Raw genomic sequence first — 15,925 nt, forward strand, 5'->3', positions numbered from 1 at the left:
ATTGGGAGAGAGAGCAGTAAAAAGCAAAACACTTTCAAGGAAGATGAAGATGTTCTGCATTACTGCACCAGTATGACATATTGAATTGCTTGATCTCATAGGGAAGGTTGAGGAGGGAGGGAGGAAGAACAATTTAGAACAAAGAAGTAGCTCAGGGACCCTGATCTCATTGGAGTGGACTCATGGAGGGGATAGCCTTCATACCCATTTGGGAGGAGCAATCTATTTAACTGTGCAGGAAATTAGGAGGGGAAGAAGATAAGGAAGGAAGGGTGAGAAAAGGGAGTGCAGAGTGAAGGAGAGGATAGTCAGAAGTAAAACACTTCTGAGGAGGAATAGGTAAAAAGAAGATAGAGTAAATGTCATGGGAAGGGAGTGGGATGGAGGGAAATAGTTATGATGATTGATTATAATGGCAAAACGTATGGTACCTAATTTGCTGGGCTTTTATGAAGAAAATTCTCTGTCAAGCTTAAGGTACTATATACAGGTTATGATGAACAGGATACTATCAGAAAAACCTGGAAAGTCTTAGATGACTTGAAGCAGAGTGAAATGTACTGTATACAAAATAACAGCAATAGTGGGGGATGATCTGCTGGGAAGCATGTGGTTATTTTCAGCAAGGCAAATGATCCTATATAACCCTAAAGGACTTATGAAGATTGCAGCCCATCTGCAGAGAAAGAACTGATAGTATCTGAAAACAGATGGAAACACATTTAAATTTTGTTTTCTTTTCCTCTTTGGAAAAAAAAAAAGAAAAGAAAATCATTGGACTACCTGAAAACCATGACCAAAATAAGAGTTTAGACAGCATCTTCCACGAAATTGTCAGGGAAATTTGCTCTGATGTTCTAGAAACAGAAGGTAAAATAGAAATGGAAAGAATCCACCAATCATCTCCTGAAAGAGATCCCAAAAGGAAAACTTCCAGGAATTTTATAGCCAAATTCCAGAGATCCCAGGTCAAGGAGAAAATACTGCTAGCAGCTAGCACAAAGGAACTCAAATACTGTGGAGCTACAGTAAGGATAACACAATATCTAACAGAATCTACATTAAAGGACCAGAGGGCATGGAATATGATATTCTGGAGGACAAAGGAACTGTGACTACAACCAAAAATCACCTGTCCAGCAAAACTGATCATAATCTTTCTGGGGGGAAAATGGGACTTCAATGAAAAAGAGGACTTTCAGGCATTTGTGATGGAAATGCCTGAAATGAATAGAAAATTGGACTTTCAAATACAAGAACCTAGAGAACCATAAAAAGATAAGCAGGAGGGGCAGCTAGATGGCACAGTGGATAGAACACCGGCCCTGGATTCAGGAGGACCTGACTTCAAATCCAGCCTCAGACACTTAACACTTACTAGCTGTGTGACCCTGGGCAAGTCACTTAACCCCAATTGCCTCACACACACACACACACACACACACACACACACACACACACACACAAAGGTAAGCAGGAAAAAGAAATCATGAGGTATATTAAAAGATTAAACTGTTTACATTCCTACATGGGAAGATAATACTTCTAACTCATAAGATCTTTCTCAGTTTTAGGGCAGCTGAAAGGAATATACTTAGACAGAGGGCACCAGTGTGAATTGAATATGAAGGGATGATATCTGTAAAGCATTTTTTTTTGTTTATCCTTGTCTTTTGTGGGGTGGGCAGGGTGGGGTGGCTTATGTCTGGTGCCTGATCTGGGCTTGGGGCCTTCAGGGGACAGAGCTGGTGCTTTTTCCACTGTGTCACCTAGATGACCCCTGATGACAGCTTTAAAATAAAGTTAAGGGGTAAGAGAACTGCCCTGAAAAAAGGGAAAGTGAGAGGTGGACTGCAGAAAAAGTAGTTCACATAAAAGAAACAAGAAAAACTTATGGAGTGGAGGGGAAGATAGGGAAGGATAGGGGGAGTGAGGGAACCTTACTCTCATCAGAATTGGCTCAAAGAGGGAATAACATACACACTCAAGTGGGTACAGTAATACATTGTGCCATGAGGGAAAGTGGGAGGGGAAAGAGACAAGGGTGGGGGGGAGAGGTGAAGGAAGGAAGAGCATATTGGTAGAGGGGGCAGTAAAAAGCAAAACACTTTTGAGGAGGGATAGGGTAAAGGAAGATAGAAAATAGAGCAAATATTGAGGGGATAGGGTGGTAGCTGGTCTGGGGCGTGGTGGGAGCAGCAGCAATTTTCTATTTTGTACATACGTTGTTTTGTATTTACTGTATATGATGACTTCAGTGGGCAGTGAACATTTCCGGGGCACTCAGGACAAAACTCAGATATCAACCACACAGATAACACAACAACAGAAACAAGTAGTACAGGCAACAGCTGAACAGATTCACCTCCCTCAAATGATCTACGATAAAAATGATGCAGACTTTGAAGACAAAATAAAACCGCTTATGGAAGTAACAGGAAAAAACCAGGCTAAGTCTATAGTGGCCCTGCATGATTGCAATAGTGATGTGAACAGGGCGATCAACATCTTGCTGGAAGGGAATTCAGACACGACTTCTTGGGAGACTGTAGGTGGTAAAAAGAAGAGTACTGGAAAAGAAAGCTCAGAAAACAAAGAGAATAGAGAAAGGAGAAATGATAAAGAAACAAGTCATTTACATGTAAACAACAACCGGTGGGGAAGAGGTGGCAGTCATGGCAGAGATTTTAGAGGTGAAGAGAATGGAGTTGACTGCAATCCAGGGGACAGGCCTTCAGATCGTGGCAAGTGTGGCAATATTAGAGGATTTGGACACGGGAGAGAGAGAAGGATAGGGCATTTCTCATCCCAAGGTATGGGGACATTTAACTCTGCAGACTACACAGATTTTTCAGCCACTGATAGCTTTGGGACAAAACCAGAAGTTTAGGAAGCTGGCCAGAATGATACAGATGATGGACCTGGAGGGGCATGGAAGAACTCTATGGAGGAGTGGACAACAGAAGACTGGAATGAAGATCTTTCTGAAACAAAGGTATTCGCTGCTTCTTCTGTTCCAGCTGAAAATCATGTCACACCTGGACAAAGCATTGACTTGGTAGCTTTGCTCCAGAAGCCTTCTACTTCTACCCAAGTCTCAGAAGTCAACTCATTTGAATCTCCTCAACAGCAGGGCTTTGGCCAAGCCCTGGTCTTCACAAATTCTCAACACAACACTCAGATGGCATCAGGAACTAGCAACTTAAGTACTGTCAACTCTTATTCTCCCCAGAGTCTGTCTTCAGTTCTTGGTTCTGGGTTGGGAGAGCTTGGGTCCTCAAAGATGGCAAACCCCACTGGTTCCCAGCTCTTGGACCAATTGAAATCTCCAAGTTTGGTCCAGTTCAGGATGCAGAGTTCACAACAAAACAGCATGAGTCCTCCTACAACCACTTCAGCTTGGGATTTTAAACCCCCAGTTCCCCAGTCCTCTATAATGAATCAGTTTGACTTCAAATCTCAACCTGAGCTATCCCCAGTTCTGAGCCAGTTGAGGCAGTGACAGCAACACCAGACCCAGTCCATCCCTGTTCCTGCTCCTGGGATGGAGAAGTTCTCCTCCCAGGTAAAACTCCGAGAAAACTGTAGAGATAATGCCACAGCTGTGAACAAAATCCTGCAGCTCCCCAGCATGTCTGCCGAAAACCAGGGAACGTCTGCTCAACAAACCCAGCCAAAACAGATCAAAGCCCCAAAATGGAGTGCCACCATCTTCCAAGATCCCTGCATCTGCAGTGGAAATGCCCAGATCAGCAGATGTTACAGGATTAAATGTTCGGTTTGGAGCTCTGGAATTTGGATCAGAACCTTCTCTCCCTGAATTTGGATCATCATTGAGCAATGAAAATAGTAATCAGGCTCAAATCAGCTTGTATCCAAAACCTGTAAGTGATCCTTTGAATACCTCTTTGCCAATATCCAATACAGTACAGGAGTTGACCTATACAACCTCTATCATCAACTCTTCCAGTCTGCCCCACTCATCTCAGAGTCCTGTCACAACATCTTCCTCCTACGACCAGAATTCTGTGCATAGCAGGATAGCATATCAAAGCTCCATGTCTCCATCAAAAACAACTTCTATTGCTGTCACAAATGGACATGGTGGTGTTCGCACTCAGCAAACTCTAGACACTACTTCATCTGCTACAGCACCGAAGAGAACAGAAACCTCTCCCTCTCTCCCGACTCTGGGCTCTCTGCCAAGCACAGCTTCCGGTACTACGCATCTGCCTTCTGCAACCCCCCACACGGCCACACTGCCTTCCTTGCCCCAAGCCAGTGACTTGTCCAGTGGCTCCCTTGCTCAGCTAAGAAGTTCACTGTCCAGTCATCAGAACAACCTTTCCTCTGCATCATCAGCACTGTCATCAAGTACATCACACACACACACACACACACACACACACACACACACACACACACACACACACACCAGTGCTGAGAATGCAGCCCCACTTCAGCCCTCCACTGCCTTCTCGGCCTCTGCCACCAGCACCTTTTCAGTTGTCAGCATGGCCAACAGCATGAACACTACAAACAGCCTTGGTCTGAGCATCACCAACGTCTCTATGCCGAGTGCAACCACCAGGGCAGCTCCCTTAGTTTCTTCAGGCAAGGCTCCCCCCAACCTAGCCCAAGGTGTCCCACCCCTTCCACATAACCAGTACATTGTGGGTCCGGGAGGACTCCTGCCTGCCTACCCACAGACTTATGGTTATGATGGTCTCCAGATGCTCCAATCCAGGCTCTACTGATGACTCCTTTTCAGGATTGTTATGGAATTACATTCCCTGTTCCTGAGACCCTCACCGGCAGAGATGGGAGCCTTGCTAATAACCCATACTCAGGTGATATCACCAAGTTTGGCTGTGGAGATTCTGCATCTCCTGCTCCCACCACCACTCTGGCTCAGCCACAGCAGAACCAATCTCAGACCCACCACACCGCTCAACAGCCTTTTCTCAACCCCACGCTGCCTCCTGGCTACAGCTACACCTGCCTCCCCTACTACACCAGTGTACCCAGTGCCTTCCAGTATGGGTTGACCATGTTTGTCCCTCCTGCTTCAGCTAAACAGCATGGAGTGAATCTGAACACCGCCACTGCCCCCTTTCAGCAGGCCAATGCTTATGGCTAGCACAGCTACGGAGCAGATTATGATGACTTGACCCAGGGGACAGCAGCTAGGGATTATAGCAAAGGAGCCTACAGTGGTTCATCACCAACACAAAACAAGTCTGCTGGTTCTGGACCTAGAAAAGGGGTGTCAGTGACCTCAAGTAATACAGGTGTGCCTGACATAGCTGGTTCCACGTACAAGACTCAGACATTTGACAAACAGGGATTCCATGTGGGCACCCCACCACCATTCAGCGTGCCCTCAGCCCTGGGCTCCACAAGCCCACTGACCCCTGGTGCCACCCTGGGTTATTCCCTGGCCCTGTTCCTGCATATCCTGCCTGCCCACCGGCAGCCCCATTCCCAGATGCTATATCACCACCTCCAACAGGACGGGCAGGGTGGCTCTGGCCAGCGTAGCCAACCCAGCACCCTGCAGCCAAAGTCTCAGGCCACCAAACCCACCTATGGCAGTTCTCCGTACTGGACAAAATGAGCCCCCTGGGGGGGGAGGGGGAAGACACTGGACCTGAGAGGAAAACCAACACAGAGACCCATTCTTGGAGACCGGTGTCATGTTATTAGAATACTTACAGAGAAACAGTAACTGTCTCAGCCAAGAGTCTGTCTGGGGGAGCATCTGCCTGCCCCTGATTCACTGTTGTATGTAATATATTTATGTATGTATTTGTAAATGTCATAGAAGCCTACATACTTGTGGTGTCTATAGCCTGCAGCTGTGTGTGCTCTCCATCAGGAAAGAGGATCCTCCCTTTCGCCCCATGCCTCTCCTTTGACCCCAACTCTCTGAGCTTCTACTCTGTCCCACTTGCTCTGACAGGGGAGTGGGAGGAGGGGGGAAAGGGAGCGGGCCCTCAGCCAAGGCAGTTCAGGTTTGGAAGGGCCTGGTACACATGAAGAATCAAGGTGTTTTGTTTTTCCTCTCTTTCCCCCCTCCTTTCACCCCCTTCCATGTCATTGAGTTTTCATTCCCTATGTTGGTTTTGCTCTTACTTTTTTTTTAAAACCAACATTCTGTCATTCATCCCATCCCATCTCTTCCCCCAGCCTCTTGGTATTCACTCTGGCTGGATGACAGCAGAAGTGTCCCATCCCCTCCCTAAGGTGAAATTGGACATGGGTCTGTGTAGGGGAGGCCCCCCCCTCCCAAGAACTTTTTTTTTAAACCATCAGGGCCTCTCAGCCCGTGTAGTTTCTGAAACTGTCTCTGTCCCCACTCCTATACCTGGCCCATGCCCACAAAGTAGGGCCAACTACTCCCCCACCCTCCCTTTCAAATGAAAATGATACCCTTCCAACCCAAGAGGAACACTGGCTTTGTTCCTCCTGTCCTACACAAATTGGGTGACTGTTTCAGAAGTTTCATTTCTTTTTAGCCCAAACTCCACATAATAAAGTTCTGAGAGTAATATATATATATATATATTTACGGGATGGAATAAGCTGGAGGGTAATACAGTTAACAATAGTAACTGTGAAAGAAATGATGAGCAGGATGATATCAGAAGGATGTATGGAAAATGGAAACCATAAACAGAGGAATAACTGATGATATCTGAATACAGATTGAAGTAGAATTTTATTTGTTAGCACCTCTTTTCGTCTATTTTCTTTCATAACTTGACTAATGTGAAGATGTTTTGCATAACTGCACAAGTATAAAATATTGAATTGATTGATTTCATAGGGAGGGTTGAGGAGGGAGGGAGTAAGAAAATTTAGACCACAAAGTTTTGAAAAATCAACGTGAAAGGTAATGATGATCAGGAGGAGTTTTGAGAAACCTGGAAGGACTTACATGAACTGATACTGACTGAGAGAAGCAGAACCAGGAGAACATTGTACATAGTAACAGCAACGTTGTTTGATGAACTATGGTGATAGTCTTGGCTTTTAGTAATGCAATGATCCAAAACAATTTCAAAGAACTTTATGATAGAAAATGTCCTGAACATCCAGAAAAAAGAACTGCGGATTATGAATGTAAATTGAATCATACTGTTTCTACTTCTGGGCTATTTTTTCTTCTTTTTTGGGGTTTTTCCCTTGTGTTCTGATTCTTCTTGCACAATATGATTAATGCAGAAATGTGTTTAATGTGATAGCATATATTTAATCTATATCATATTGCTTTCTGTCTCTGGGAGGAGGGAGGGAAGGGAGAGTAGGAGAAACATTTAGAACTAAAAATCCTATGAAAACAAATGTTGAAAACTATCTTTATATGTAGCTGGAAAATAATAAAATAGTTTTATTAAAAATTTTTAAAATTTAAAAAAAGAACTCAGTGGTTTTGGAGATAATAGAATGAAGGGCCTTCACTGGGCTCTGTTGAAGCAAGGGCAGTCTAAAAAGCAGGGTGGACTCCAAAGGTAGTCTATGTAGCTATCTGCCTGTGTATCTAGCTGGACAGACTTAGCATAAGCCCTTGGTCCTTCTTCTACCTCCCCTACATACAAACTTCTAGTAAGTCTATTTGGAGAGCAATAGAGATCTAACTGGGAATTCTAGTACCAAGGAGGATGGAGTTGGTTGGGAGATAAAAATACAGAATACCCTGAGGTTGATATTGATTGCCATTGCCACAAATACCATGTTTTTCTTATGATAATCTCAGGGTCAGTCTACATTGGTTGAATATGGTCATATAGTCATGTTATTAAGCCACTTTGGGCAGGATGGGAAGACAAATAAAACCTTGTAGATGCCCTAATATCAGTATGAATTGCCGATCCACCATGTGATATGGGGATTAGATGGCCAGTTCTTTGTGGGAAATCCATCTTGGTTAGGTATGGTCATAATAGTGTGGAAAAGCAAATCAAAGAGAGGAATACAATGGGGATGAAACCCTTAGGAAGTTTTGGTTCAAAGCAGGTAAGAAGAGTGAGCATACTTTTCTCCTAAGACTCTGACATGTTACTTTTTTGGGGTGTGGGGACCAATTTTTAAGTGGGGAGTGTTAGCTAAGCGGCTCACCGCAATATTGGGGAAAGGAAGGAGACCAGCAGCCTCCCTCAAAACAGAACAGGATTTATTTTAACAAGAACGAACTTAAAAAAAAAACACAAACACAAACAGGATCAGTAGGATCAAGGGAAAGGAAATAAAATGGGGAAAGGGAAATTATACAACCTCAAAAGATACCACCTCCCAGGAATCAGCTGAGAATATGCAGCCGACCTCCTGTCTTTCCAGCATCCAGCTAGAATGCCCAATTCTCCTCCCCCAATCCCAGAAAAACCCCACACCAGCCCCAGCCAACGGGATGACCACTCTGACAGTCACATGACTGCCCTCACTAGGCTTCCAATAATTATAATTTCACCAGGCCCATGTAGGTGTCAGCAAGTGGTGATGACATGAGGTGCCAGCGCCATGGCAATGGCTACAACCAGTGGGTGGAGCACCGTGTGGTTTGCGGAGCCCCAGGCCAGTGCGCACCGAGGCATAAAAACCTGAAATAGCAATTAATTCTTTACAGGGGGATACTTCCTTGCTGAAGCAATCTTTAATGGTTTCCAACCTCCAGTAAGGAAGAAGTACACTCTCTATATATCAGTAACCTGGTAAGAGTTAGGAAGCCTTCCTGGATATTAGTGGCCAATGACAAAGATTCCATTGCTCCGAGGAGCAATACTAAGTAGCTGCTGGTTAGATTTAGTCTTGTACCACTTACCTGAATTTTCTGATCCTCCTTTAGTTTCTGCAGGAGAAAAAAAAGAGTACCAATCAGAAAAGATGGCACAAGCTTATCCAGAACTCAGGGGAAGAGCTAGAGAGCAGTGAGAACATTGTCACTGAGAATAAAGTGTAGCGCCTTCACAGTCATAATAAAAGTTGTATAGGCCTGGTCACTACAACTCCAAAATGACAGAAGGTCTGCAAAAAAGGAAAATAAAATGATCAAAGCAATTGATTTTTACTACACCATTCTGCTTTATTTGGCATATGTATAAATTGGGGCAGCTGGGTGGCATAGTAGATAGAGCACAGGACATGGAGTTAGGAGGATATGAGTTCAAATATTGTCTCAGACACTTGATGTTTACTAGCTGTTTGACCCTGGGAAAGTCACTTAATCCTGATAGCCTCAAAAAATATCCTGGGCCATCTCCAATCATCCTGTTGTATATCTTGCCATTGAACCCACATGGCTCTGGAGGAGAGAGTGAGGCTGGCAATTTTGCATAGCCCTTCCTCACTTAAAATTCAATGATTGCAAATCATGACATCCATCATGGTCCTCTTCAGAAGAAAAGGACAAATAACAATAGCAACAAGAACAATGTATAAATAAAAATACATGTATGTGATATACACACATATATTTTATGAACACAAATGGATGCAAATATATTTAATTTAATTATTTTAAATTATCTTAAAATAACAAACAATATGCATGTATACATGTGTATATGTATATGATATGCATGTATATGTATATGTAAGCATACATAGGGGAAGTTAGGTAGCATAATGGTTAGAGCACTGACCCTGGAGTAAAAAAGACCAGAAATACCAGAATTCAAGTCTGAACTCAAACACTGTGTGACCCTGAGGAAGTCACTTAACCCCAGCCTCTGTAAAACTGGAGAAGCAAATGATAAGCCATTCCAGTTTCTGTCCCAAGAAAACTCCATGGATAGTTGGTTCATGAGATCACAAAGAGTTGGACACAACTGAACACCACCACCACCATGCATATGTGTGCATATGTGTGCACGTGTGTGCATGTGTATATATGTATATATATGCATGTATTTAATGTGTATAAGTATACCTATATATTTTTGTACACTTTATTTGCATGTATGTATGCATATACATGTGCTGCCTTTGGCACATCCTTGGCATCCTTGATCTTGGTCAGATAGGATCACCAACACAGAAGTGCTCCAATGCGCGCAACTTCTGAGCATCTACATGCTACTGAAATAAAGATGGCTGCGCACAGTCATGTGCACCTCATGCAATATGGGCGCATTCCTAAAGACCTACTCTATGGAGAGTTAGCCTCAGGCCAAAGACCTGCTGGATGCCCCCAGCTTCACTACAGAGATGTATGCAAGCCAGACTTGAGGGCTCTGGGAATAAACATTGGCAGCTGGGAGATGGCCAAGGACCATGCCGATAGAGTTCAGTACTTAGGAGCAGCTTGCATGCAGCTGAGATTGGCCTCCAAGCCCTGGAGGAAGAATAACGAATGATTCACAGGAACCGATGGGCAACAAAGAGCGCAGTTTTCCAATGTCCTCATTGCAGCAGGAGCTGCGGCTCCCATATTGGACTGCACAGCCACACTGTGGCCTGTGGCTCTTCAAGGCGCTGATCCGTGGTCATCCACGACTGGTGGGAGCCTACTACTATGTATAATGTATGCATATATGCATGTGTATGCCTGTTCATGTTTATATGTATACATATAGATATAATTATATAAAGCATATGAGTTTGATTTGGGAAATCTGGACTCCAATTTCTAGTTTGACTTTTACTACCCATATGACCATGATCAAGTCAGCAAATGTCTTTGAGCCAGAATTTTGACTTTGCAATCAAATAATGGAAGAATCCCCAGACTTATAGTGTACTAAGGAGCCTCGTGTCTATCCATCCTGAACCTTCTTGGAAAAGATAGAGAAAAAGAGGAAAGTGCTGGACATGGGGGGTATATAACATGAAAAAAATGAAATGAAAGAGAGAATCATTCTCTTCCTTTGATCCTTCCATACCTCTGTGATTTCATAAATGTGCATAATGCATGAACTGCTTTCAGTGACCCATATTATAACCCAATGTTGTTTTTTAATTACATGTGTTTTTGTCCATCTCCTCCCTCAATCTTTCACAGGTGGTCCTTTATGTACTAGGGCCTTTCTCTAGGGCTTCCCATTGCATGGATAGCCAAAGCACATGCACGATGTCCATGAGTTATCCCTTACTCTAATGATATGACTGGCCCACCTACTTTTTGAATCATATATCTATCTGATGATCTACTTTATACTGTGTGTCCTGAACACTTGGTTATATGTTGCAGTCCACCTCTCTTATTACCCTAATGTTATCTTTAGTTTAGTTTAGTTTTTTTTTCTTTTATGTTTAGTTTTTCAAAGACTGTAGAATTCCAAGAATTGCAAATGTAAACTCGTCTTAGAAAAAAAATGACATTACAAAAGGTCCATTCAGATACAAGATCAACATCTTCCAAATTTTAAATATTGAAACAAAACAATCCAATGCTATCCTTTTCTTCCTGTTCAATTGTTGGCACAGTCTGTTGTCTTTCCACATTTTCTTTTCAAAATATATCTCACCAATGGCTGTACTTTGTGTATTGTTTACCCAACTGCATTTCATAGTAGAAACAATAATCATTCTTGATCCACTTAGTTTTCCTTATGTAATTATACCAAATGCTTGTGCATGTATATGGATTTCATTTAGGATGCTTTGCACTATTCTGGTGCTTGATGGAATGAGTAGATATCATATGATTTCAGGAAGAGCTGGAGGACTTCATCATATATAGGATTCTTTCTTCAATTTATAATCTCTGCTAAATGCTATTTTGTAAGAAGCAAACACTTCTAATGGCTACTGAAGAAACTAGATGGCTCAATGGAGCACTGGGCCTAAAGTCAGGAAGACCTGAATTCAAATCCAGCCTCAGATACTTTCTAGCTGTGTGACACTGGACAAGTCACTTAATTTCTTCTGTCTCAATTTCCTTAACTGTCAAATGAGGATACTAATAGCACCTACCTCCCACAGTTGTTTGGGATCAAATTAAATAATATGTGTAAAGTTCTTGTTCCCTTTCCATAATCTCTTATTTTATTTCTCACTTTACACTAAGAATCAAAGTAATTGAACAAAGTTGCCTCTGTTATTTTATTTTTCAAAGAACCTTCTATGATTCTGACATATGCAAAGGAGAAATCTTGTTGGAAAAGAGAATTTAAGGTGTCATTTTTTTCAACAGAATCAAGTGCCTTTAACAATAGTTAATGGGGTGGAGCCAAAGGGGTGGAGCCAAGATGGTGAGGGAAGGGCAGTGATTTGACCAAGCTCCCCCCAAGACCTTTCCAAATGCCTTCAAATAATGCCATAAGACAATTCCTGGAGCAGCAGAACCCACAAAAAGACAGGGTAAACTAATTTCCCAGCAAAAGACAACTTAGAAGGTCATCAGGAAACATTTGTTTTGCCTGGATGAGAGTGGAATGCAGCCCAGCACCAACCCCCGCACAGACCCAGTCACAGCCACAGAAAGTCAGGAACAGGTCTTGGGAGCCTCTCAATCATCATCATTAGCCCACAGAAGGTAAAGGAGTCAAACGAGATTACAGGGATTGCTTTTCTAGCACTAAGGAAGGACTCTTTTGTTTTGCCCATACTCAGATCCAGGTCACAGTCTTTGGTGGAAGTCCCAGGCAAGGAGGGAGCACAAGCTCATCAGAGCTTGTGGCCACAGTAGAGAGGGATTCAGTTCATAGTTGTAGGTCTATGGTTGCTTGCAGATCAGAGCACAGGCCAGGACAGTGGTAACCATACCTCTCCTTAAATCATACCACTTTGGAAGAACTAAAAACTTATAAATATCTAGAAGTATCTCTAAAAACAGCTGCACAAACCACATGAATCTTGGGACAGTGTGCCCTCCACCTTGGAAGCAGTGTTTCACTTTAACAAAGAGTTAAAAGGGAAGAAATATCCTGGAAAAATGAGCAAACAGAAAAAAATGCTGATCCTAGAAAGTTCCTATGGTGACAAGGAAGATCAAAATACAACCTCAAAAGAAGATAACAAAGTCAAAGCTCCTACATCCAAAGCTTCCAAGAAAAATATGAATTGGTCTCAGGTCAAAAAAGACTTTGAAAATAAAGTAAGAGTAGGGGCAGTAAGGGCAGTAAGTAAAGTAAGGTGGTGCAGTGGATGAAGCACCAGCCCTGGATTCAGGAGGATCTGAATTCAAATCCAGCCTCAGACACTTGACATTTACTATCTGTGACCCCAGGCAAGTCACTTAACCCTCATTGTCCCACTCAAAAAAAAAAAAAAAGGAAAGAAAGTAAGAGAGGTAGAGGAAGGAAAGTCATGAAAAAAGTCAACAGCTTAGTAAAGGAGACATGAAAAAATACTGAAGAAAATAACACCTCAAAAAACAGACTAGGCCAAATGATAAAAGAGGTACAAAAAGCTAATGGGGAAAAGAATGCCTTAAAAATCCAAATTGGCCAAATGGAAAAGGAGGTACAAAAGCTCTCTCCAGAAAATAACTCCTTAAAAATTTGGATTGAGCACATGGAAACTTATGACTTTATGAGAGATCAAGAAACAATAGCTGAAGACCTGAGCTGAATAGAAAATTTGACTTTCAAATACAAGACTATAGAGAAGTATAAAAAGGTAAACAGGAAAAGGAAAACATAAGGGATATTAAAAGGTTAAACTCTTCACATTCCTACATGGGAAGATGATACTTGTAACTCATAAGAACTTTCTCATTATTAGGACATTTGAATGGAGTATATTTAGACAAAGGGCATATGTGTGAGTTGAATATAAAGGGATGATATCTAAAAATAAAATACAACTAATGGCGAGAGAGGAATGCACTGGGAGAAAGGCAAAGGGAGAAATGGAATCTGGTAAAGTATTTCTCATAAAAGAAGAAAATAAAAGGCTTATCCAGTGGGGGGGAGGGGGGAAGTGCTGGGGAGTGAGTGAACCTTACTCTCATCAGAATTGGCTCAAAGAGGGAATAATATACACACTCAATTGGGTATAGTAATCTATCTTACCCTGATGGAAAGTAGGATGGGAAGGGGATAAGGGGTGAGGTGATAGAAGGGAGGACAGATTGGGGAATGGGCTAGTTAGAAGCAAAACACCTTTGAGGAAGGAAAGGGTGAAAGGAGATAGAGAATAGATTAAATGGCATGGGGAGGGAGTAGGATGGAGGGAAATCCAGTTAGCAATAGTAACTGTGAAATGATGAGCAGGATGCTCTCAGGAAAACCTGGAAAGACTTAAAGGAGTTGATGCAAAGTGAGATGTATTATATACAAAGGAACAGCAATATTGTAAGATGATCAGCTGTGAATGGCTTGGATATTCTCAGCAATGCAATGATCCAGGACAACCCTGAAGGACTTCTAAAAAATGTGATTCATCTCCAGAGAAAGAACTGATGGTGTCTGAATATAGATTGAAGCATATTTTTTCTTTTTTAGTTTCTTTTTCTTAAGTTCTTTTTTGTCTGTTTTCTTTTACAGTTTGACTAATGAAGAACTGTTTTGCATGACTACTCATGTATAACTTATATTGAATTGATTGCATTCTTTTAAAAAATTTTTTTTGTGAGGCTATTGGGGTTAAGTGATGTGCCCAGGGTCATACAGCTAATAAGTGTCAAGTGTCTGAGGCTGGATTTGAACTCAGGTCCTCCTGACTCCAGAGCTGGTGCTCTATCCACTCTGCCACAGCTGCTCCAAATTGATTGCATTCTTAAGGGGAGATGGAAAGGGAGGGAGGAAGAGAATTTGTTTATACATGTAATTGCGGGAAAATAAAATTACAAATAAATGGGTGAAAAGAGTCAACAATGTAAAAAATTAGTTAACAGTGTGATGAGTAAAACTATATGCGTGGTTGCCTTATTCCTGTTCCAAGTCTGGGGAAAGGTAGCTAGGGTTTTCTTATAAATTAGAAACTTTTTCACCAATTTTTGGGCGTTAAGCATTTATTAGAAGAAAGAGAACTCCTGGGTCAGAAAGTTAAGAAAAAGGTTATCTAGCATAGAGTTCCAGCCTCACCTGGTTCTTCCTCAATTTCTCTACCACCAGCTTGCTCGAGAGATGAACTGAACATTGAAGCTTCCTCTGTGTCCCAAGGAGAGGTGGTCCTTCCACACTGCTTCAAACTAATTGGCTAGTATTCCCCAAATCCATTGATTCACTGGACTCGAGGGTGGTCCCTGTTGATGTCAGTGTCCAGAGTCTCTGAGAACACATCCTCCTGAGGGCCAGGCAGGTGTGGCTTCATTTGAATTAACTTTAAGTGAGTTAATCAGCAAACTCAGCCAATCTCTGTCAATACAACCAGTCCAAATCAATCTCCTTGAACTGGGGCCTTTGGGCTTGGCAAAGACCATTATTTTCTTACACTAGTAAGCAGAGTTGGATCTTATATTTTCACCTCTGAGACCATTGTGTGACTGCATGAAGATGTGTTCTGCTCTCAAATATCATTGACAAAATCCTGCCTTCTCCTCAAATCTTTATCAAAGACGCTGTTAATGTGTGTCAATTGTTCTCATAAAAATTCATAGATTTGGGAAAGTAGGAGCATCACATCAAGAAGATTACTATTTTCCCTTTTGCTGTTTTGGGAATAAGGTTTGAGATTGTCTTTTCCAACATTTGATATTCTTCCCTCTTTCAGATATGTTGTTAATCAGTCCTTTAATGCCCACCAAATTGTGTCACATCAGCACACAACTCTTTCATATATTTACTTAGGCTGGTTCAATCACTCTTCTCATTTTTTTAAATATAATTTTGATTCTTTTTGTAGCACATAGTGGACTGAGACTTTAGGGACAACATAGTGTTTTCACTGTAATTGATGGGAATAAATGTATAGAAATCTTGACAGATTTAACCAATTTTTTCCATCTATTTTTTTCCTCCTTTCAGTTTTATCTTAAATGTCCTCAGGGTGATCTTTATCCAATATATTTGCAGATTTTTTTAATTCCAATTTTCCTCTC

General features: G+C 42.0%; 1 protein-coding gene across 1 annotated transcript; it reads left to right on the plus strand.

Moving 5' to 3' along the window:
* The first annotated feature begins 2,197 nt into the window (after positions 1-2,197).
* Positions 2,198-5,679, plus strand: LOC122749496 (ubiquitin-associated protein 2-like). The gene is given in 3 exon segments (XM_043995899.1): positions 2,198-3,696; positions 3,698-4,751; positions 4,754-5,679. Coding segments are annotated over 3 exon segments (3,369 nt in total). The 5' UTR covers positions 2,198-2,245; the 3' UTR covers positions 5,618-5,679.
* Positions 5,680-15,925: the final 10,246 nt, after the last annotated feature.

The sequence above is a fragment of the Dromiciops gliroides genome, chromosome 3 (genome assembly GCF_019393635.1).
Source record: "Dromiciops gliroides isolate mDroGli1 chromosome 3, mDroGli1.pri, whole genome shotgun sequence".
NCBI classification, from domain to species: Eukaryota; Metazoa; Chordata; class Mammalia; order Microbiotheria; family Microbiotheriidae; genus Dromiciops; species Dromiciops gliroides.